The sequence below is a fragment of the Convolutriloba macropyga genome, chromosome 1 (genome assembly GCF_964194025.1).
Source record: "Convolutriloba macropyga chromosome 1, txConMacr16.3, whole genome shotgun sequence".
Classification (NCBI taxonomy): domain Eukaryota; kingdom Metazoa; phylum Xenacoelomorpha; order Acoela; family Convolutidae; genus Convolutriloba; species Convolutriloba macropyga.
In genome coordinates, this window is record NC_134468.1 from 19,633,134 (window position 1) to 19,655,325 (window position 22,192).

A 22,192-nucleotide genomic window follows, 5' to 3' on the forward strand; every position below is an offset into this window, starting at 1 on the left:
CACCTAGTACGAATTCAAAGAAAGTTGTATGTTCGTTGACCCGGGAGTGTCAAAATGCCGCATGTGAACAAAAATCAATAGCGATAAATTGAAATTTGGTTCAAACGAAAGACTAGGCCTAGAATGAATGTGAATGGATTGGGGAAACCATTTAGAAAATCCAATCCAAAAAACGAAAAACAGTAGTGAAATTGCCGTATATGAACAAAAAAATCACCAGCGCGAAAGCGAATTTTCGTTCAAACACCGTTTTGTCACTCTACTTGTAAATTAGAGCGAAAAAATTTCACGCCGCAAAACCACTCGCTTTTTCGCTCAACTTCCTGTTTCGACGTGACCAGAATAACTACTCCAATTTGACTTCGAAAATCATGAAAATTTGTAAACAGATCTTGAATAAAAAGATAGCGCCCCAATACAATTCAAATTCTTTGAATTGTAAAAATTCTTTGAATTGTAAAAATTCTTTGAATTGTAAAAAAGAGCGCCTAAATAATAGCCGTTTGAGAGGCTGACGGCGGTATTAAAAATGTTTGAACAATTGAAAATTCAAACCTGGGCACAAACGGAAAAGATCCAAATTTTGATTGTTCAAATCTTGTTGCGTTTACAACTGTTGCATAATTTACGCCACATTGCAGCTGATTCGGCTATATTTTCCGTCACTCTCTTCACACCACTTCATATAGAAGCAGTGACGAGAAGGGTATGGTGGAAAAAGCTTGCTTAATCAAAAATCAGAGTTATGCTGCTGTTCCAGGTTTTCGCGGCATTCATCTGGATTTAATGGTGTGAACGCTTTGTCAAGTTCTAATCAGAAATTGTTGCAGTTGCACGTTAAGAAACAAAATTTTCTTTGCCAAAATGTCGCACGCTATCTTTTTTCGTGATCAATCTCATATTTGGGCGTTAAAATCAACAAATTATTGCTTCTTAATCTCGGCCAAAATTAATCGGCTGGATTAACAACATAACCGACTAATGACGGGCGAATCACTCTCTAACGACCGGCGAGCGGTTGGCTTCGTCAGTAGCTAGTCACGGTTTAGTGAGGCTAGTTTAGATTATTTGAAGGGGCGTAAGGTGAGGGCAACGGGTGTGCACCGCATAAGGGTGCAAAAGTGGACTGGGGGACCGAAGTGGGGTCGATGGGTTAAGGTATCAATTTCTAAGAGCCGCCCTTCACACCATAAGTATAAGTCTCCAAAACAGTTTCTGTTAATAGCATAATTGAAGAATAGTGGGCTGAACGGCTCTAAGAGAACTTTTTTCACTAGGCGCTTTCTCTTTATACCGTTTCCGAAGACGAAAGTCATATGGGTCAGTAGAAAAATCAGCCAAGCCAAAAATTGCATAAAAGAGACAGGATTAATATATTTGCTAAAAATTTCTTTTGAGAACAATTAAAAATGATTTTCTAAAACGTGCCTGTTAAGTCATATATGATGAAAACTTTTATACTACAACTCATTGTTCATGAGGATCAGAGATGATAACATTACGCCTTATGACAGCAGCTGAATTGCGGTATCACCAAAGAGAGAGAGAGAGAGAGAGAGAAGGAGATAGTTAGAGAGAAAAAACGTGAACGAGAAACCGAAAGAATTAAACCCTAGCCGACCAAGAGAGATAGAGAAGGAGACATAGTAATATTTTTCCATGATTGCTTCTCTAGCAACTTCTAGTTTTCTAGATCTCATAGTATATAAATCATATACAAAAAAAACTGAAAAAGTGCAAAATTATTATAAAAAATTTTCAACTTTGCAGTAAAAAAGTTCAAATTTTTTTTTCTCAAAAGTTCTGTCAAGTAACCCATCTCTAAAACTCAAAAAACTTCGTTGGCCAGTTATGGTCGCGAAACTCAGAAAAGGACAAAAATGTTCAAAAATTTTGAAAACAAAAGCAAATTTTAAAAAAATCTTGCCAAAGTTTAAGATATTAATAACTTAAGAACAAACTCTTTGTGTCAAGAGACTATCCAGTATCCTTGTTGCAAGCCTGAAACAATTTCACTGGCTCATAAGGTCCATACACTTGGAATATGATAAAAAGTTTCCTAAAATCTGAATAAAATTTTAAATTTTTTGCAAAAATTAACTAAACGAGTAAAAAAATAATCCCCTTTCCATTAACTCTAGAAGCCATGCAGAGGCTTATAATCAATCCTTGGAGGAGCTCCCAGGGCCCCTGGTAACATTAAACATACAAAAACATGAAAAAAATTGCATTTTTTTTTGAAAATTGCTTATATTCGAAATATTAAATCTTGAAAAACATTCCATTACATCTACAATCTTTGCAGTAGCATATTATCAAACCCTAGAAAAAGTTCAGAGGCTCTTGAGTCTAGAAAAACCTAAAAAGTGCTAAAAATTTGGAAAAAATTTAAAAGTCTTGCGACATTTAAAAAATTGTCAAAACTTGTGATATTAAAAAGTTGAAAAATAACCCATGACAACCACAATTTTTCCTATACTTTTTTAGCAAACCCTAGTAGAGGTGTTCTGATCCTTGAGGATCAAAAAACTTGAACGAAGACTACTTCAAAAAAATGAAACAAAATAGCAAAAATTTTCAAAAAAATGGAACATTTCGTTGTGGTAGAATCTTGCAAGACATTCCTTTACATCTAGAAAATATGCAGTAACCGATTTTTAAACCCTAAAGGAGGTTGCTTGGCTCTTCAGGCTGAAAAACCAAAAAAACGACAAAATAATTTGAAAAAGAAACTTGAAAAAAGAGCATGTTTTATCAAATTTTTGATAAAATTTGTGCCATTGAGTAGTTGAAAAACTATTCCATGTCCACTAAAGTTTTGTCAGTAACTAATTATCAATTACTTTAGTAGTTTTCGATCCCCTGATTTTGGGATGTCCTGAATACAGATAAATTAATGAAAAAAAATTGTAAATTTGAAAAAAAAATGCACGTTTACTCAAAAAATGCTAAAAATCGTGGTGTTAAAATGTTGAAACTATTCCATTAACATTCGAAACTATGCAGCAACCTATTATTAAAAACTTGAGGAGGCTCCTTGACACCTAGTGCTAATAAAAATCCAAAAGGGGGGGTTGGGGGGTCACCGAGAGCTGATGAGGTGAGGGGCAACAGTGGGGTGAGGGGTACAGTGGGGGGGCAATAGTGGGGTCAACAATGGAAGGGTCTTCAACCTCTAAGAATCTCCCTTCAAGCCATAAGTATATGTCTCCAAAATAGTTTGAATTGAAACAGAGCTCAAAAGCTCAAAGAGCACTAAATGCCCGCTGGGCGCTCTCTGTTTATCTAGTTTTTGGGGACGAAAAGTCAAAAGCGTCAGACGAAAAATTGGTCAAGCGAAAACTCGCATTAAAGGACCGATAGGACTAATATAATTGCTACAAACATCGTTTGAGAGCAATTAATAATAGTTTTATCCAACTAGATCCTTTTAAACCTCGAATAAAAGCAAAAATGTTTTTTATATTGTTTTTTTTTGAAAATTCAAAATGCATTATATAAGGTCTAATTCCTTTGAATGCCCCGAATTATAGTTTAGTGGATGCATTCTGTATATTTTTTTTGTCTTTGATTGAAGTTAAAGTTACAGTTAAATTTAAATTAAAAAAACGTTTTTGAGATCTCGAAATCGGGAACTGTAGAAATTGTAATAAGTTAATAGTCTTTCTAATAAAAGCCCCAAGTCGTTTATTTTTCTTTTGCAAACTTTCGCTTTTTTCGTTAATTTTGACTTTATAAATTGCAATTCGAATTTGATATTTAGACACAATTAAGTCGAAAGATTGATAGAAACTGTTAAAACTATTTTTTAAGGAAAATGAGAGCAGGGCAGCTGAAAAAAATGTAAACAATTGCTTTTTTCCCTCGAATAGCAAAAACTGCAAAGTTTAGCAAAAAATTTTTATTCCTCAATTAGATCATTGAGCAATGAATTCGAAAAGACTTCTGCAATCGAGCTTTAATTTCGTTATTTCATGTGTAGTTTAAGGGTATCAAAACGAGTTAAAAAGTTGGCATTCGTTGAGAACCACACAGTTGTTCCAAATTTAGGACAGAACTGGGAAGTTGAAACCATAGCAGAGTCGTACAAGCCTGCTTGGAACGCACTCAAGAAAGTTTTATTATAAATCACTGCGGTGTGAATGATTCTAGAGTGTTTGAATTTCCGTATGAAGTGACAAATCTTAAAATTTGCAATGATCGAGCGTCAAACTGGAGTAATTAACTCCTCTGAAGTCAATTTAAAATTTTGGCTGAGCCTCTGGAACAGCTGTCAACTATACGTAAAACACCCACTTTGCAATTTTGAAAATCTAAGACTGTTTATGGAAAAATTTGTCAACCTAGAATCCAGTACTGCGAGAGGTTTATTTGTAGGTCCATCGTTTAGTTTGAGACACTTACGTGAACATTCAGAAATGCCAGTTTTCTGCAGTGCCGAATTCTAGATTGACAAATTTTTCCATAAACAGTGTCAGATTTTCAAATTCGGAAAGTTCTGAAGTTGAAGTTTACAAAGTATTGTTACTGAACTTGAAATAACTCTTAAATTGTTTCTAAGAGTTCTCGAAGGTTGAAATAGTCAGAAGCAACTGTGCATTCATATCTATGAAATCAAATCACTTGTTTTCTTATAATACTGGTATGCCACCATTATTATAAAAAGATTTTTTGAGTGGCAGTTTATTGAACAATTTCAGTGCATGTCTTAGAAAGTTTCTTGGCCCGGATGTAGGCGACTGAAAGGATCTAACCATCAGGGTGGTCAATTGCGCATTGTCTTTTATCCTGATCGTATGTAAGTGGATCAAAACCATCTAAAGCTGATCGCCTCTGAATAATGCTGATGTTTCCAAACTTTTTATAACTGGCAATTACGGAATGCAAGGATGAAGAAAAAGCAACAAAAATTGTTACAAGATGTGCCTTCATTATTTCTGTCTGTTTTTGGGCTGTATTTCACAATTGCTCACTCAAACCCGCTTAATTGTGACAAAATGAACGCGAAGTACCACTGACGGTGATTTTATTGAAAAATGACGCGAGGTGGGGTCTTTAGTAAAGGTTATGTGACTCTGACCAATTCACTGAGAAACAATGGCATTAATCGAGAACCAGAACCACGGACCGTTTGGAGATATGAGTCAAAATTTCGATGTGACTTTAGCAGAGTCAGAAAGTCTTGCTTGATGTATGAAATCTTTGAATGAAAGTTGCATGCTGTATGAAAGTTTGAAATCTGACACTGTAAATAGGAAAAATTGGCACTGCAGAATCTTGCATGGCACAGATCTGGCGTTTTAAAACTTGCGCATGCGTGTTTAAACACTACCGGCTTTACAGTTTGGGACGTGTTCATTAGACTACTGCTTTTCGAAGCACAAAGTTATTAATGGGATTTAAAGAGGGCATTCTATATTATTATCAAGGTAGTGAACAGCAATCGAATGCGCCCTAAAACGATGGCGGATGCCTGCTGGAATGCTGGGGACAAGGTCTGAAGGAGAGTTAATTTTTTTCCAGAGCGCTATTAATGCCTTCCGTTTTTATATGAAATCTTAAAGAAATTAATCAAAAAGATGACTCATTTTTTGTTAAATTTGTGCGTTAGGCTTTTTGACTTGAAATTTGTTATCAACTTGTCAAATAAACCAAGGTCGAGGGGTCATACGGAAGTGACCTCTGATCAGACTGTAGTTGAACGCACACGGTATGTTTCTTGTCCAAAAATACAGGGTCTGGAATTTGGATCGAGCGCACAAAGTCTCGTGATTCTGGTCTGATCGGAGGTCCTTTTCGTCTGTGATGGTCTGATCAGAGGCAAAATCGACCGCAGTTCAAGCGCTCACGAGGTTTCAAGCTCGCATCATTCTAATAGGAGGTTACTTCGGTCTGAGATGGTCTGATCAGAGATTACTTTGGTCTGGAACGGTCTGATCAGAGGTCAGTTAAGTCTGGCACCTCAACCAGGGAAGCCTACTGATTCGCTTGGTATCTTCTTTGATCGAGAAACGCAAACACATTTTTGTGTTTCTATTAGTAGCGCAGTTTGGTCAAAATGCATATTAATTTGATTAACTATACGGTGCTAAAACAGTTCAAAGCATGAGAAAATCCATATTGATATAATAGACATTCAAGTTTTGTCTGATTGCTGCAATAACAAATTTGGGGTACAGACTATTAAGTCAGTATTTATTCACACTTAGGGAGTCATACAGATGACTTTTTGGGTCCTTTTATGATGCGAAGGCATTTGATAGCAAACTTTTTTTTACAAATCAAACACAAAGCATAGAGTAATCTACCTTCTGTAAAATTGGTTCACAGAATTTTCACATAAAAATTGCTTAAAATTTTTTTAAAATGATGAACGGGCTTCAGGCAACATTTGTGTTCCTGATGTCAATTGGAGTTTTATGTTTTGGACAAGACATCGGACCTATACAGCCCTTTTATGGTTGCCTCAGTTACAGTGGTAAGTAATTCATTGACAAATGTGAGTTTGTTTTCCCTAGTCTAATCCTGGAATTTATTAAAGAGCCTAATAATTCCAGGTGGGAGTGTAAATATTGAATAGTAAAAAATTTTGGGGTGAAAATCTAAAAATTAGCTTCTTTAGCCCCCATTACCCCTACTCTTGCATCGTTTTACACCTAGACACATTACATCTCACATCTTTTTGAGGGGAATTTTGGAGGGTAATTTCGACACGGCAGAATCTAAAGTCGAGGATATCGTTCATTGTCCAGTCAATTTCCAGAACAACTGAAATCGAACCAGCCAAATTCCAGGACAATTTTATTGTCCGAAAATGAAACGCATCCTGGAATTCGGCTCGACCATAAAAGGTGTTCTGGAATTTGACTGGATCGATTCCAGTTGTTCTCGAAATTGACTGGACAATGAACGATGTCCTCAAATTTAGATTCTGACGTATCGAAATTACCCTCCAAATTCGAGGGCGATTGTTTTAGATCCAGCCAAAATCGCGGACATCACGAAATCCCGACAAATTCTGTTCATACTAAAAATCTTTCGAGGACAGTCTTTCACACCTTAAATCGGCCGAGGATGGTCCTTTAATAGTCCCACGTCTAGACTAGGGTTACAACAGAACTAAAAAAAGCTGAATGAACCCTGAGTGCACCGCTGAATGGTTTTGTGTTACGAGACATTTCAACCAGAAAAAGTATTATAAACGCCATGCCACCAGTATCCTTTTCAACCATTACATGGATTTGGTAACATTTTTTTCGGAAAATTTTTACATCAAATGTTCATATTGTTTGTTACTGATAAAACATTCACGTTGATCGAACATTCATATTTTTTGTTGAAGATTATGCATAAATTGTAAGCCAATGAAAGTTTGCAGGAACAATGTTTAAATTTCAAGTTTGAAGTAAAGAAACAACAAAAAATGTAAAGTGCACATTTTGTTTAAACTTTTACAATTGCTTTCACATTTTCATTGCCAAACTTGTCAGCCAATCGGTGGTAGAATTTCAAAAAATTACTTGGCAAGTTTCTTGGAAAAATAACTCGACGCGTTAAAGCGTTGAGTTTTTTGGAAGCCTGATTAGAACGTAGAAATTCAAAACGTTATTGCCCTAATTATATTGGTAATAAGGTGACTACTTGAATTAATTAATTATTTTTAGTTTAAATATAAAGAATTAATTTTAATTATTGATTTTAACTTTAAAATCAATAATAAAATTTAATTAATTTTAACTTCATTTTAAGAAACTTTGCCGCTATCACAGCTTTTGTGTCCTGGCTCTTCGAGGCTAGCCTCCCTGGGCGTCATCTAGCTAAGAAACAACGGCAACTCCTCACCTCTCTGTTGACTGCAATTCTTCCGAAAGTAGTTAGTTTTGTATTTAACACCTAAAAAAGTTTGCATTGTATTTGATCGCCGTATTTTTTTAAAGACATGTTTAATTGGCCTCAAATGAAGTTTGTAACAATTATATTAGTCCTGTTGGTCTTTTTATGCGATTTTTTGCCAAATCGATTTTTCGTCTGACTCATTTAATTTTTCGTCCTCAAAACGGGATGAACAGGTAGCGCCCAGCGGGCATTAGGTTCTCTTAGAGCCTTTCAGCTCACTAGTCTCAAAGTATGCGATTCACGGAAACTGTTTTGGAGACTTATGCTTATGGTGAGAAAGGCGGTTCTTAGAGGTTGACCCCCCCGCGTGCACCCTCGCTGCGCTCACCTCACATCGTCTTCAATTAAGCTAAAGAGAGCCTCACTAAACCGTAGCTAGCTACTGACGAAGACAACCGCTCGTCGGTTGTTTGAGAGCAATTCGCTCCGACGTTAGTCGGTTATGTTCGTCGATGAATTTTGAATTCAAATTAGAATAGCTATTTCAGAACCAACAAAAAAGAAGAGGTTGCCGTTTTTTTTCCAAATTAGAGAGCGAAAATACGTTGGCCAGAGGAACGCCAAAATTGTGCTAACGCTAGTTAGTTTACTTTCTGGTTTCCTTCTCAGAACTTTTTAGATCAAAATCTCAAAGTCAATCTTTTCTAAACTTGCGTTGAGGTGTCTGAAATTGACTGAAATTATGTAAATGTGCTGAAAATTGCTGAATTCCCTGAAACTATATAAATTCAGCGCCTTTCAGTGCATTATCTCCTATAAAATATTCTGAAATAATGTAAGGACAAGTGAAGGCCAAAATTGTTTTGAAGGTAAAAAAGAGCCAATGTGTGCATGCTATGTTGGTGTGATGGAGAAAATGCATCGTAAAGAAATCGACAACGAAGGTGAATTTATCGAGTGCTGTTTGAAACTGGACAGAAGCTGTCACAATATTTCTGGCTTGAATTCACGATGCCAAAGGAAGCTAGAAAAATGCATGTGATTCGACAGTGATCTTTGCCTCGAAGCAATACTAATAGAACTACTGCTGCTGCCTGAAGAATCAACAGAATCTTTGTCCTCGGGTGCCAGAATTCACGATTCAATTCAAACAAAAGTTTTGTAATATGTTTTTAAACTGTTCTTAATTATCATTTGAGCAACAACTGTTACATTTTAATGTTTAATATATCAACTCTGTTTCCTTGATCCGTGCGTTGAATAATAGCTCAGAAATTCGCATTTTACACCCCTTTTGGTGTTGTGCAATAATTGATTAGGAGAATCCACCACGGTGCAAAGTTACACTTACAGATTTTGAGTCTGTTTTGGCATTTCGTAGAGAACAGTGACAATAACTCATCACACATTCTTATTTAGCATCATTGTTATCCACTATGAAAAAGATATGCGTTAACCACGGACAAATTTGAGGGAAAAATATGAAATTCGTAACTTCGAAGCGTTGTAATTTTCCTCTATTTTGAGCATTCAATTAAACTAGAATCTGTGCTCGAATTTAATTGGAAATTACTTCAGATCTAATCCAGAGAATTAATCGATTTTGTTAGAAGTGTTCTGGGAGGAAGTATATCTGCTAATTGTGTCAATTCACAATTGGTATTGCGAGGGACATTTCTGTAATTAATTAACAATTATCTTTTGGCTCATTTAAATCTAATTGGCCTGATGTTAAGTGTCGCGGATATTTATTGTGGACAATAGTGACGGTGTGATCAAGTGTGACGGTGGGTGTGAACAATAGTGACAAAATCTTGTCACTGTTCACGTTTGCTAATAAAGAGAAATATGATGAGCAAATGTGATGGATGTTTCCAAACTTTGAGCATATGTTAACGACTTTCAGCTAGGCAATTGCCTACCTTTCTCGAGAATTGAACAAAGTGGAGCCAGAATTGGTCATACCTTTCTGAATCTGACTTTTTTTACCTCCAATAGTAATAACCTTCTGTCCCTGCAATTTGTGGGTACATCTGTAATAACATTCATCACTTTAAGGGCGCACATGTTTTTCAGGATTCTGTTTGCGTGTTTTATTAATTGCTCGTGAACGTAGTTCATAGCAATTATTGTAAACGTGTGTGTCTTTTTTATGCAAAATTTTCGCTTGACAATTTTGACTTTTCGAGTGACTTTTACGCCCTTGACTTTTTGCATTTCGCGTGATCTAAAGTTCTCTCTCAATCACAATTCCAAGCAGCTGAACACAATTGGCGGCAATTTAATTCTAAAAGTCAAATGAAAAGTGCGCCGAAACTGGTGTCATTTTTTATTTTAAATCTTAATAGTGGTATATGTTAACCTCTAATGTGGTTATTTGAAGCCCACTATAGAACTTCTTAGTCCCATTTAGGCTCCCCCCCCCCCCCCGACTGAAGCAGGCTGCAATTGATTTGCTCCCACTAGTCGTTCAAGAGCAATTCTTCACGTTTAGTCGGTTATGTTATTTTTTTTAATCAGATTGGCTTAGGTTTTTAACGCAATAGTTTTTTTTAAGGTAGGACTAACCTTTGGTTTGCTTCTGGAGTATTCCGGCTATGCAAATTGGATTTTTTAGTTGGAGCAAGTTTGTTCATGACTTAAATTATGATCTCTATTTGTCGAACGTTGAGTTAATATTCAACGTTGGACTTTGACAGTAACTTTATTTCTATTATAAAATAATTAAGAACTCCTGGTAATATCAAAGTTGGAAAGGTGAACACCTACCTTCTCTTCCATACCAGCCCCTCTCACCAATCAATCAAACCAAAACGTGCCCCCCCCACACACACACCTGCCCCATCAACCTCTTTCCCCCTCCCCTCTCACACTCACACGCATACTCACTCAGTCCTCTAACACGTACCATTCTTAAAAACCTTGACCGCATTTTTAAAAAGACTTTCAATACTTAATAGGCAAATGTATTTTTTGCTCTTTTTTCCCTTTAATTTTTCTTTATTTAAATGCGGTCAAAATAGAATTTATTACGCACAATTATTTGAGCGGTGTCCTTTATTCTACCTGATACGTTTGCATTCATGCAAAATTTTGCTTGACCGTTTGACATTTTAGCTAGAACATTCTTTCGTGTCAGCGATTGAAGGTGACTTTGAATTTTCTAAAACGGAAAGAACCCATACAGCCCAAAGGGATTATGTGTGTCATTATGTGCGTCTACCGGTACCAAATGGTTGAGTAAATTTACTCGTTTTTATCACCAATTTCACTTTTGCTATGTTAATGAACTGTGCTTTGAATTGTACACTGAACGGAAGTTGGCACCGGATGACGCCAGCCACATTTTTGTTAGTAGATTTTTGGTACCAGAGCTGCAGAGTAACCAGAAATGCGAACCAGTGAAGGTGCGAGATGATGGATGTTTGGGGCCCACCCGGGTTGAGGTGTCACCGCTAAAAATCGCTTAAAGATGTATGATTTGCGGTGAACTTGAATAAAAAGTGTAAGATTTATGCGGTGAAAAAATATCTTTCACTGCTACCAGCAGAATGCGGTGAAAAAAATTTTCAGCGTTACCAGGATGCGGTGAAAAAGAAATTTCACCACTAAAATTGCAAATCGTTCAAATATTCACCGCTAAATTTAACGCTTATTATAAATCAACAGGAAGTATCATTGAAGTAAGTGACTAATGGCGCAGTGGAATAAGAAGTTGTTGAAATGTAGGAGATTAGAGGTTTGGACCCTTATACTGTAGTTTCTTTTTTGTGAGAAATCCGGTGAAATCGGTGAAAATAAAATTTTCACCGCTAAAAACCGTAAATCTTACAAAAATTGACCGCTTCTACCGCATTCAACGCTAAAAGATGCGGGCGCTTTGCGGTGAATAAAGTTTCTTTTTCACCGCTATTCACAACCATTCTTACATTTTTTTAACCAAACCTCGACCCGGGCAACCCCTTCTTTCTGCCCCTTCTTTTTATGGTACTCTCTCTCTCTTTTCATTTAAAGTTCATTTAACCTAATTTTAAGTAAATGTAACCATGATATGTATCGATTAAGCTGGTTTTCGGCTCAATATTTTTAAGTTTTCTAGACAATTGCCGATTGCACGTCAATGACATCAGACAAAAAACCAGTAAAAGAGCATCGAAAAAACCTTGCCGTCTAAGCTTTCACTTGTTGCTATGATCATCGCTAATGCTTGTACGTTACAATTATACGTTGTTCCTTTACTATACGTTGCTATATGTCGATTATAGAGTTAAATTCAAAGAGCTTTCCGGACTACAGTTATTTTACTGAGTTAACATTGCTGCCGCGCCCATCTAAATTGCAGAGTCTGAATTTTTGCTTGTGTTTCGTGGAAATTTGCACAAACCGCTCAAATAGAAAATTGGGAATCTTGAAATGGAGGAAAATCTTGAAAGCTGTGACGGTAACTTTGATGACAGATGACCTCAGCGATGACCAATTAGTAGTTATAAAAAACGAGACTGAACAGACTGTCTTTCTTGCTCTTCTAGACATTTGCCAACAAACGCTGGCTTTTTCTCCCCACCTTTACCGACAAGAAAATCTGATTAAAGATTTAACCACTTTAAATTTACCGAATGCCCTTATTGAACATATCGCGCAATTGTTGTTTGTTGCAAGACGCGAAGAGTTAACGAATGCTATTGTGGAAACGGCCAGGCTGTCAAAAGACTAGAGGATGTAAATTTCAAAACTGATATCATCTTATCAAACATCCGGGTGAAAAAAGTGCTGCAGCCTCGCGTGACACTCGAATTAGACAACGAATCTCTTGAGATGTTGCGATACAGCCATGTATCTCAAAGAACTGCAGACCACCTGGGATGCTGGATATATGGTTTGAGATATCCAAAAAACCCAAAAGACAACTGGCAAAAAACTGTAAGACAGAACTATAAATTTTGGAATAAATTTGTGCCTTAATTTACTTATCGGAGTTTAGACGGCAAGAAACCCACCCCGTGAATTTTTTCTGACATTGGTGTAGTAGAGTTAAACTAAATTTTGTAGAAAACATTGGTAAGAGGGCCCACAATTTTTTAGACAAAAAACATCAATTTCGAAAATTTTTGGCCGATTTACCAAAAATTCAAGAAAATGATATAGTCTGTTAGTATATCAAAAAAGTACCTCTGATATAGAGAAAATTGAGAGAAAATAATGCTAAATCGTTCAATTTTGAAAAATTTTGGTCAATCTTGAGGCAATTCTTAAAACTAAAGAAAATCAATACCGAACATTGACAAACCGTATCTTTGAGTTTAAAACCGTCCAGTTTACTGGAATACCGTTCCGTAATCAAGAATTTGCAAGAAAAATTGACCAATATTTGAAAAATTGGACAAAAGCATAAAATTTTGACAAGGTCGTCAAAAATCAATTTCTCCAACAAGAAGGTTCGATAATTGAGTGAAACTCAATTAACAAAGAAAAAGTTGTGAAAATTTTCACAACCTCCGGCCTACAAAAAAAACGATTGAATCCCTATAATTTTTCTCGTCGCTCGTTTATGTACCGTTTCGTGCGCGTCCTTTTTGTCCTTTAAATTTTCAGTTCTCCGTATTCCCTTTTTCAATAACGTCGCTCTCCCAAAACTTCGCTTTTCGTTTTCTCCGTCTACTTTTCTGAATTTCAGTGTAGTATGTCATATGTGATAAAGTATGTTGTTGTTTTGCTGTAGTATTTTGAGTATGCTAGTATGCTGGTTTGTTGTTTAAGTCTTATAGCTTTCTAGGGTGTGACTTAAGTTTATTCTCGAGTTACGGCTGGATTGTCCTTTGACTTTTCAACTTTACTAATTTACTAGCCCTCCTGTTGTAGTATTTTGATTTTGCTGCTCTATGTTTGTGTGTACCTGTATGATTGCTAGTTGGTTTGGTCTTGTTACCTTCTAGGGTGTGACTTAAGTTTATTCTCGAGTTACGGCTGGATTGTTTCTTGACTTTTCCAACTGTCTTAGTCTACAAATACACTATTGTAGTTCATTAAATTTTGCTGTAGTTTGTTTAATACCGTTAGTACGCTGATTGTTTGTTTTGGTTTGGGTTTTGCTAGGATGTGACTTAAGTTTATTCTGGAGTTACGGCTAGTAAATTTCTCGACGTTTTCATCCTTTTAGTGTACTACTGCATTCCCGTAAAATAGTTTGTCGTTAAATTTGTCGTTATAGACCCATTATGAACTATATTAGATTGTCTTGCAGTAGCTTCTCTCCTTCTTCCTAGGGTGTGACTTAAGTTTGTTCTGGAGTTACGGCTAGGTTGTTTGCTTGAGTTTTTGCTGCGGTCTGCTAACATAGTTCTTTCCGAACTCATTTCCCGCCCGTTCTTTCCCACCGTCCCGTTTCGTTCGTTTTCCCGCACGTCCCGTTTCCGTTCTGTCGCGCATTGCTCGCTCGACTTCTCGTCTGTCCCGTTTCAGTCGCGTTGCGCGGTGCTCGCTCGACTTTCCGTCCGTAACGTCTCCGTTTCGTCGCGCGTTGCTCGCTCGACTTCCCGTGTGTCCTTTGCCTCCCTCCGCGTTGAGCGCATAGCGTTCAGCGCTCCACTTCTGTTTTTGTCGGGCACAGTGTCGGGCTCGACGACCTTCTTTGCTTTTTGGGTGGTTTGTTTTACAGATTGTCTACAGTGTGCTGTGTTTGGTGTCTTTTGCGTTGGGTTCGTTTTGCGTGTATTAAGTTTGTTTGGAGTGTGCATATAAAATATAACCGTGTGCAGTGGTAGGATTGCTGGTCTTTGGAAATAATAACATCATGATGTCTAATAGTCTTGATCAAAAAGTCAAAAAGTTGTACGCTGCCAGGTCAAAGCGTGAGGCTGAATTGCATGCCACACATGAAGATATCCTTCAATGTATAAATAGTCAAAGTAGGCGAGTGTAAATTGAACGCCTAGTAACAAAGTGCAACGACGCATTTATGACCGTTGTAGACAAAAATGAGGACCTGATTGCATTTGCTGGAAAAACGGAGGATCCAAGTGCACTTGTTCCTTCACTAGAGTCTTACTTAGAGGCAATGACAACCAAGAACAACAAGATCCTCACTTCAGCACGAAACTACATCAACTCTGCTGATGATAAAGTGAGTGAGTTTCAGGAACCGAGGGCTTCCATTCGTTCTAGACTTCCCTCAATTATGACATCGTCAAAAACATCTAGTCAGCGTAAACATGATTACGTAATTGCTAAGATGAAGCGTGAAGAAATTGAAAAACAGAATGAGGCAGCCATTCGCCTTGCTAAACAGAAAAAGCAAATGGAATTGGATGAACTGGAGGAAAACAACAGGAAACGGTTGGCAGAGGCAACTCTGCAAGAATTTGAATTGCTGGACGCCGTTTCTAAAGGTAGCCAATCTGAAACAACGGCAAGTGCTAGGAGCTCAATGAGAAGTGAAAAGGCTGTCCAAGATTGGATCAACACCTCACTTGCTTTAAGTTTTCACAATGAGGAGAAAACTAGCGAACCACAGGTTATGATTGACCCTCCAGAATGTCCCAGCCACAACAACGGCAAAACAGTGGAAGATCAGAACACTGAAATTTCAAGGCATTCCATTCCAAAAAATTGTCGAGGCAATTACATTTTAAGAAATGAGACCTTGCAGCAACTCGACCCCTATTATACTCCACCTGAAAATTTTTTGACTGCTGCTAACACACAGGCGTTGTACCAGGCGCACCTAAGGGCGCAAATGAATCAAACAGGCCAGCAAGGCACGGCGCTCCCAAGCATAACTAACCAAGGAACCGCGGATAGTCAGCCGCCTTCTGTACACACCCCAGGGGCTTCTTCACTGCCCATTCAACAGCCCATTCCACAACAGACGTTCGCACCACAAGAAAATCAAAATATTACAACCGAGGTTTTTCCCAACGCACAACTTCAAATTTCGCAATCCAGGGGACCTGAAACATCAAGTCTGCCCGAGAATAATTCGGCCCAGCGTATATGCCCCCGACAACAAATTAATTTTGTCCCCGAACACCAAACGCCACTCTTCCTCCTTTTCCGACAACAAATCATCCAGCCCCCGCAATCAACGTTCCCCTGCACCCAAGCGCCCCACCAAGTCCAAACATTCAACAGCATAACTCCGAACCCGCTCATCTTAACGTCCTTCCCATTCCGAACCCAGTCTTCGCACCTAACCTCACTGCTCCCATCCCACACGCCCCTTTGATTAATTCTCCTCTCGTCAACAACACTTTTCAGAATAATAAAAACCGAGTACACAAAGTTGTACGTTCCGTTGCTCCTCCTATCCCAAATATGCCGAATATCCCTCTTGACCAAAACTTCGTGCCAAACATGAGTCATTGGCGGTTTGCACAGCACAGACCGTCAATAGTCAACCAAGATACAACCACCGTGAATAGTCTGCCTCCAAATGTACACACCCATATCGCACCCTCAAGCACTAATATTCCACAACGAATATATTCGGATTCACCCCTTTTGATTGATATGCAATCACCATCAGGTGCACAGCAGGAAAACCTGATCGCGACTACTAGTAATGTTGTACCTGGTCTAGCCACCCCGGTTTTTGCAGCCAACATATCCCTATGTTGGGACCACTCCGTTGAGTTGGAGCGGTCCGCAGGTATGTGCACCTGCCCCTCCGATACCGGACAATGCGTCATTGATTAGATAATTAGCTGATGCAATAACAAGCAAGAGAAACGACCCTTTGCCCGAGTGGAAACTTGCAGAGTTTAATGGCGACCCATTGAAGTGGCATGAGTGGTATGGTCAATTCAAAAGCGCGATTGACTCGCAGTCGCTTACTGATGACGTTAAATTGACATACCTTAAAACACTTGTCACCGGTAAAGCAAAGATTGCAATCGCCGAGTGTGCTTACTGTGGTTTAATGTACAAGGATGCACTAAGGACTTTGGAACTTAAATTTGGCCAGCCGCAGGCAGTCGTAAGTGCACACTTGGATAAACTAAGCAACTTTCCGCCTCTTAAAATGCACAATAGTGATAACATCATAAACTATTCTGCAGCAATATCCAGCCTCGTTGGGGTTTTCAAGTCACTATCATATGATGCTGAATTGAAGAGCGCTTCCCTACTTAACCAAGCAGTACAAAAGTTACCACCAAACATGAAAGAGTCATGGTCGCTCTTTACGGTTAAGAAGCACTGGGTTAAGCCTACCCTCCTTGACTTTAACGACTGGCTTAAAGAAAAGGCTGAGGCCCACGATCTTATGAAACAAAGCGCAACCAAGGCAAAGCCTGAAGATAACAGCACTTCAGTAACCAAGACCAAAACAGCTTCAAAAGTGTTTGCGTCAAATTCGCAACAAAGGGAAACAAAGAAGCAAATGCCATCTGCTTCCACAAACACTTTGTTTCGATGCATTGTATGCAAAGGTAACCACCGGCTATGGGAGTGGCGAGTTTTCAAGGAAAAGACTCCGACCCAGAGAGCTAAGTTGGTGGCGGATAACAAACTTTGCTTTTCGTGCTTACGGGACAAGCACACATTCCGCCAGTGCCCTCAGCCAAGAAAGTGCCTAGCAGAGGGGTGTAATGGTTCGCATAACTCACTATTGCATGGAGCAGATAGGGTTTTCCCAACAAAACAGTCAACATATCCCAATACTATCCAGTCTTCTGGCAACACAGGTCAAAGTAAAGCAACTACTAGTCAACAGCCGTCTAATAAGACCACAACAATGTCATCTGTTACTGATGTTAAGGGGCTCCTTCAGGTAACGGAATTGCAGTTGGTCAATTCGTCCGGTTTAGATACCAAGGCTTTAGTTTTGTGTGATTCGGCCTGCAGTAACTCTTGGGTGGCCGGTAGTCTCGCAGATAGACTCGGTTTGCACGGTAAAGCACTAAAGCTAACTGTCAAGGGTATTAATACCGAAAAAGTAGTTGACACTAGGATTGTTGAAGTTACTGTGAAACCAAGAGAACATCAAGATTTCGAACAATTTACCATCAACCCTTTCGTTAAGGAGAGTCTGAACGTCGGCTCAGATATAATTAATGTACAGGCCCTGCAAGAGACTTACCCACATTTAGCAGTCCTTGATCCCGTGACATATTCCTATAAAGACATTGAGATGATACTCGGACAAGATGTTTATCATGCCATCCGCCCGTAAGAATACTTCTCTGCCGATGAGAAGCGTTCACCCGTTGCCGTACGCTTACCCATAGGTTGGGTCTTAAGCGGTCCGTTACCATCAAGTTCTTGTTTAACCTCAACGTGCTTTAAAGTGAATATCGAACATGACAATGAGTTAGCAAGTCAAGTAAAGTCATGGTACGACATTGAATCATTCGGGGCAAACAGGCAGGTCGACTCCAGATCTGCAGCAGACGCAAGGGCTCACGAGATCCTTGAGAGTACCACCATACACAATGGCCTGAGATACGATGTCGGAATGCTGTGGGCAGCAGACAACAATCAGCTCCCAAATAATTACTTCTCCTCCCTTGTGCAACAAAAATCGCTCGAAAAACATTTGGCCAAGGATGAAGACCTCAGAGAGAAGTATACTAGTACCATCAAGGAAGACCTAAATAAGGGGTATGTAATTGAGGTTCCGGATGCTCACAAGGTTGAGAGCCGGTCTGATAAAGAGTGGTACCTACCCCACCATCCGGTTTTAAACCCGAACAAACCAGGTAAGGTGCGTAGGGTGCTCAATGGAGCACTAAAAATTCATGGCGCCTCACTGAATAAATCTTTGCTCACTGGCCCTGATCTGCTCCAAAACCTTATTTACGTACTTCTTCGCTTCCGACAACATCCATATGCCGTCTCTGCCGACATCGAGGGAATGTTTCTACAGGTTGGTGTATTACCATCAGATCAACCATCACTTCGCTTTCTGTGGCGGGAGGACCCCACAACTAACGTTGTAGCGTATCAATATACGCGCCATATATTCGGGGCTAAAGACTCGCCCACATGCGCCAACTATGCATTACAACGCACTGCGAGAGACAATGCCAAGTTTTACCCCGAAGCTGCAAAAGCCGTCCTTGAAAACTTCTACATGGACGATTATCTTGACTCAGTGGAGTCTCTTGAGAAAGCCATCAATAGATCGAAGGAATTGGTACATCTTCTCCATCTCGGTGGGTTCAAGCTTACAAAGTTTGTAAGCAATGTGCAAAATCTGGCTGATCGAATTGATGGTTCACCTCAATCTACTGAGCCCAAGGTTATTGTTTCATGTCAGGAGGATTCATCGCATGTGCTAGGGTTAAAGTGGGATCACATTAAGGACACTTTAGTTGTGAGTAGGGGTACAAGCTGCGCTATCACCAAGTCCCTCACGCAACGCTTGGTCCTAATTCTTGTCTCGAAAGTCTTTGACCCCATTGGTCTTGTCGCACCGTTTACCGTCGGTGCGCGATTGCTCTTAAAAGACATCTGGCGTGTCACAGGACAGCAATGGGATGACGAGCTCCCACAGGACATGGTTCAAAGATTTTTAATCTGGAGTGCGGACTTACCAAAGCTTGAAAACATCAAAATTCCTCGAAGTTACTTTAGTGGACCCTTTGATAATACAGAGTTGCATATGTTCGGTGACAGTTCCCAGGATATTTTTAGTGCCGTCGCATTTCTTCGAGCCCGAGTAACAACCCCTGCGGGCAAGATAAAAACAGAGCTTGCGTTTGTTTTGGGGAAAGCGCGCGTGGCGCCAATGAAAGTAATGACTGTCCCTAAACTGGAATTGCAAGCAGCTCTACTTGCCGCTCGGCTGAAGAACGAAATTATTCAGGCACTTACTGTAACTGTTAACCAAGTTTTCATGTGGACAGACAGCACGACCGTTCTTCAGTGGATAAACTCTAATGAAAAGCAACCAATCTTTGTTGCAAACCGCGTTTGTGAAATTTTGGAGTATACCAGCGTTGACCAATGGAACCACGTCGCAACTAAGGATAATCCAGCTGACGCTGGCACGCGTGGAATGTCCGCTGAGGTTTTGCAACCAAGCAGTTGGGTCAATGGTCCACATTTCTTATCTAACTCAAGTTTCCCTTTCCTACCGAACAAAGACGTTATTAATAACATCAAACTTGGCGTCAACCATGCAGTCATCATAGAAGACACTGTCTCTCTCGCTACATCTGTTAAAAAAACAGACAACTCCCGTTCCGTCGTTATTCCCATTTGAGAAGTTTAGCTCCTATCAAAAGTACTTGCGCATTGCCGCATACGTTCTCCGGCTTCTGCCGAAACATGCCGGCTACCGTAACCCCGATGGTAGCATTACTGACCCTACTGAGCTTGACGAAGCCGAGCGTCATCTACAGTACTTGGTGCAAGGAGAGTCTTTTGAAGCCGAAAGAAAAGATCTTCTTGACAATAAATTTGTTAAACGGAGTAGCCGAATTGCTCCACATTCACCGTTTATTAGTCCAAATGGGCTAATACGTTCCTCGGGCCGCATCAAGCGCTTAATTGAAGTTGGGTTTAAAGTAAAGTACCCAATCATCTTAGATGCACGTCATCCGTTTGTAAAACTGTTCCTTGAACACACGCACGTACAGCATTATCATCAAGGCGTTGAATACCTAAGATCAATTGTGCAGGAACACTATACAGTACTGAAACTAAGATCATCCTTGCGTTCATCAAAGCACACTGCCTGAGATGCCGAGAATTCCAAGCTGTAACTATGCAACCAATCATGTCTGACTTACCTAAGGAGAGACTTGCTTACCAGTCTCTTCCCTTCACGAACACTGGCGTTGACTACTTTGGGCCATTCTATGTTACTGTCCGCCGTACTACTGAGAAAAGGTGGGGCTTCCTCTTCACCTGTCTCACTACTCGCGCTGTCCATGTCGAGATAGTTACATCCATGGACACCAGTTCTTGTGTTATGGGAGTTGAGCGGTTTGTGTCACGTAGGGGTACACCTGCCATGATTTGGTCGGACAATGGCACTAACTTCATTGGAGCGGAGAAAGAACTCCGAGAATGTATTGAAAAGTGGAACGTTGTCAACATTGCAGCTGAGCTCGCTCACAAAGGTATAAAATGGAGATTCAATCCACCCAGCGCACCACATCAAGGTGGTAACTGGGAGAGGTTGGTACGCAGCTTCAAGCGCGTGTTGTATACTATTCTTGGCAGGTGTCGCCTCACGGATGAGGTATTGCATACTACCTTTTGTCTCGTGGAGAATGCTCTCAATTCGCGTCCTTTAACACCCGTAAGCGCTGATCCGTGCAATTTGAACGCTTTAACGCCTAACCACTTTCTTTTAGGAGAAAACTCTACCGGTATTCCGCCTGTTGTCGGCAATAATGAGTTCGACCATCGTAAACGTTACGCCCGTGCGCAGTCGTACGCTAATGCGATCTGGTCCCGTTGGATCAAAGAGTACGTACCGACGTTGAACCGACGCTCTAAGTGGTAGACGCCTGCCGAGCAACACCTTAAGACCGGTGACTTGGTTTGGATAGTTGAAGAAACCAACCCTAGGGGTTACTACCCAACCGCTCGGATTGTGGAACTCCGTTACGGCTCCCATAGCGTCGCGCGCTCCGCCGTTTTACGTACGTCGACCGGTTCACTCGTCCGCCCGCTTGTAAAACTTGTACCAGTTTTCCCAACATCTTCTTCCGGGCCGGAGGATGTTACGAAGTAAATAAGTAAGCGAGATATTATTAGCCAATCAAAATCGAGTATTGAAATGTGCATATAAATCGTTCCAAATAAGATTTAAATACGTTCTAAAATACGTAGAAAGTTCCGAAAAAGTTCATTTAACCTAATTTTAAGTAATTATAACCATGATATGTATCGATTAAGCTGGTTTTCGGCTCAATGTTTTTAGGTTTTCTAGACAATTGCCGATTGAATACGAACTGATTTTGACGTCAATGACATCAGACAAAAAACCAGTAAAAGAGCATCGAAAACCTTGCCGTCTAAGCTTTCACTTGTTGCTATGATCATCGCTAATTCTTGTACGTTACAATTATACGTTGTTCCTTTACTATACGTTGCTATATGTCGATTATAGAGTTAAATTCAAAGAGCTTTCCGGACTACAGTTATTTTACTGAGTTAACACTCATGAAATAATAGGCCCCTACATTATGGCATGGGAGGTTAAAATGGTAACGAGCCTGAAATAGAACCATATCGAGAACTCAAAAAACTATCAGAAAAGCAGATTGACTCTGGTAGAATAAAATTTCTTAGCAATACATTTGCTAGGGAAATTAAGTATCGCTTCAAACAGAATTTCTTCACTCAATAAATTGGAGCACAAAGAGTTTGAAAATCCACATTACCGTTGAATATTCCCGAGAGA

The 22,192-nt window shown here is 39.5% G+C and overlaps 1 protein-coding gene and 1 long non-coding RNA gene across 3 annotated transcripts in view; one reads left to right on the forward strand and one right to left on the reverse strand.

Annotated features, from left to right (window-relative positions):
- The window catches only part of LOC142336144 (uncharacterized), a 7,482-nt gene extending 2,538 nt beyond the window's left edge, over positions 1-4,944 (reverse strand). Inside the window, exon 1 of the mRNA XM_075384735.1 lies at positions 4,755-4,944. Coding sequence (XP_075240850.1) covers positions 4,755-4,932 — 178 coding nt within the window. The 5' untranslated portion in view covers positions 4,933-4,944. The remainder of the gene's footprint in view (positions 1-4,754) is intronic.
- A 1,239-nt stretch (positions 4,945-6,183) lies between these two features.
- LOC142346647 (uncharacterized) lies at positions 6,184-9,075 on the forward strand. Of its 2 annotated transcripts, XR_012759706.1 has the most exons (3): positions 6,184-6,478; positions 7,750-7,873; positions 8,706-9,075. It is a non-coding gene; the product is annotated as an uncharacterized LOC142346647 (long non-coding RNA). The 2 variants fall into 2 exon arrangements; XR_012759700.1 differs by lacking the exon at positions 7,750-7,873.
- Positions 9,076-22,192: the final 13,117 nt, after the last annotated feature.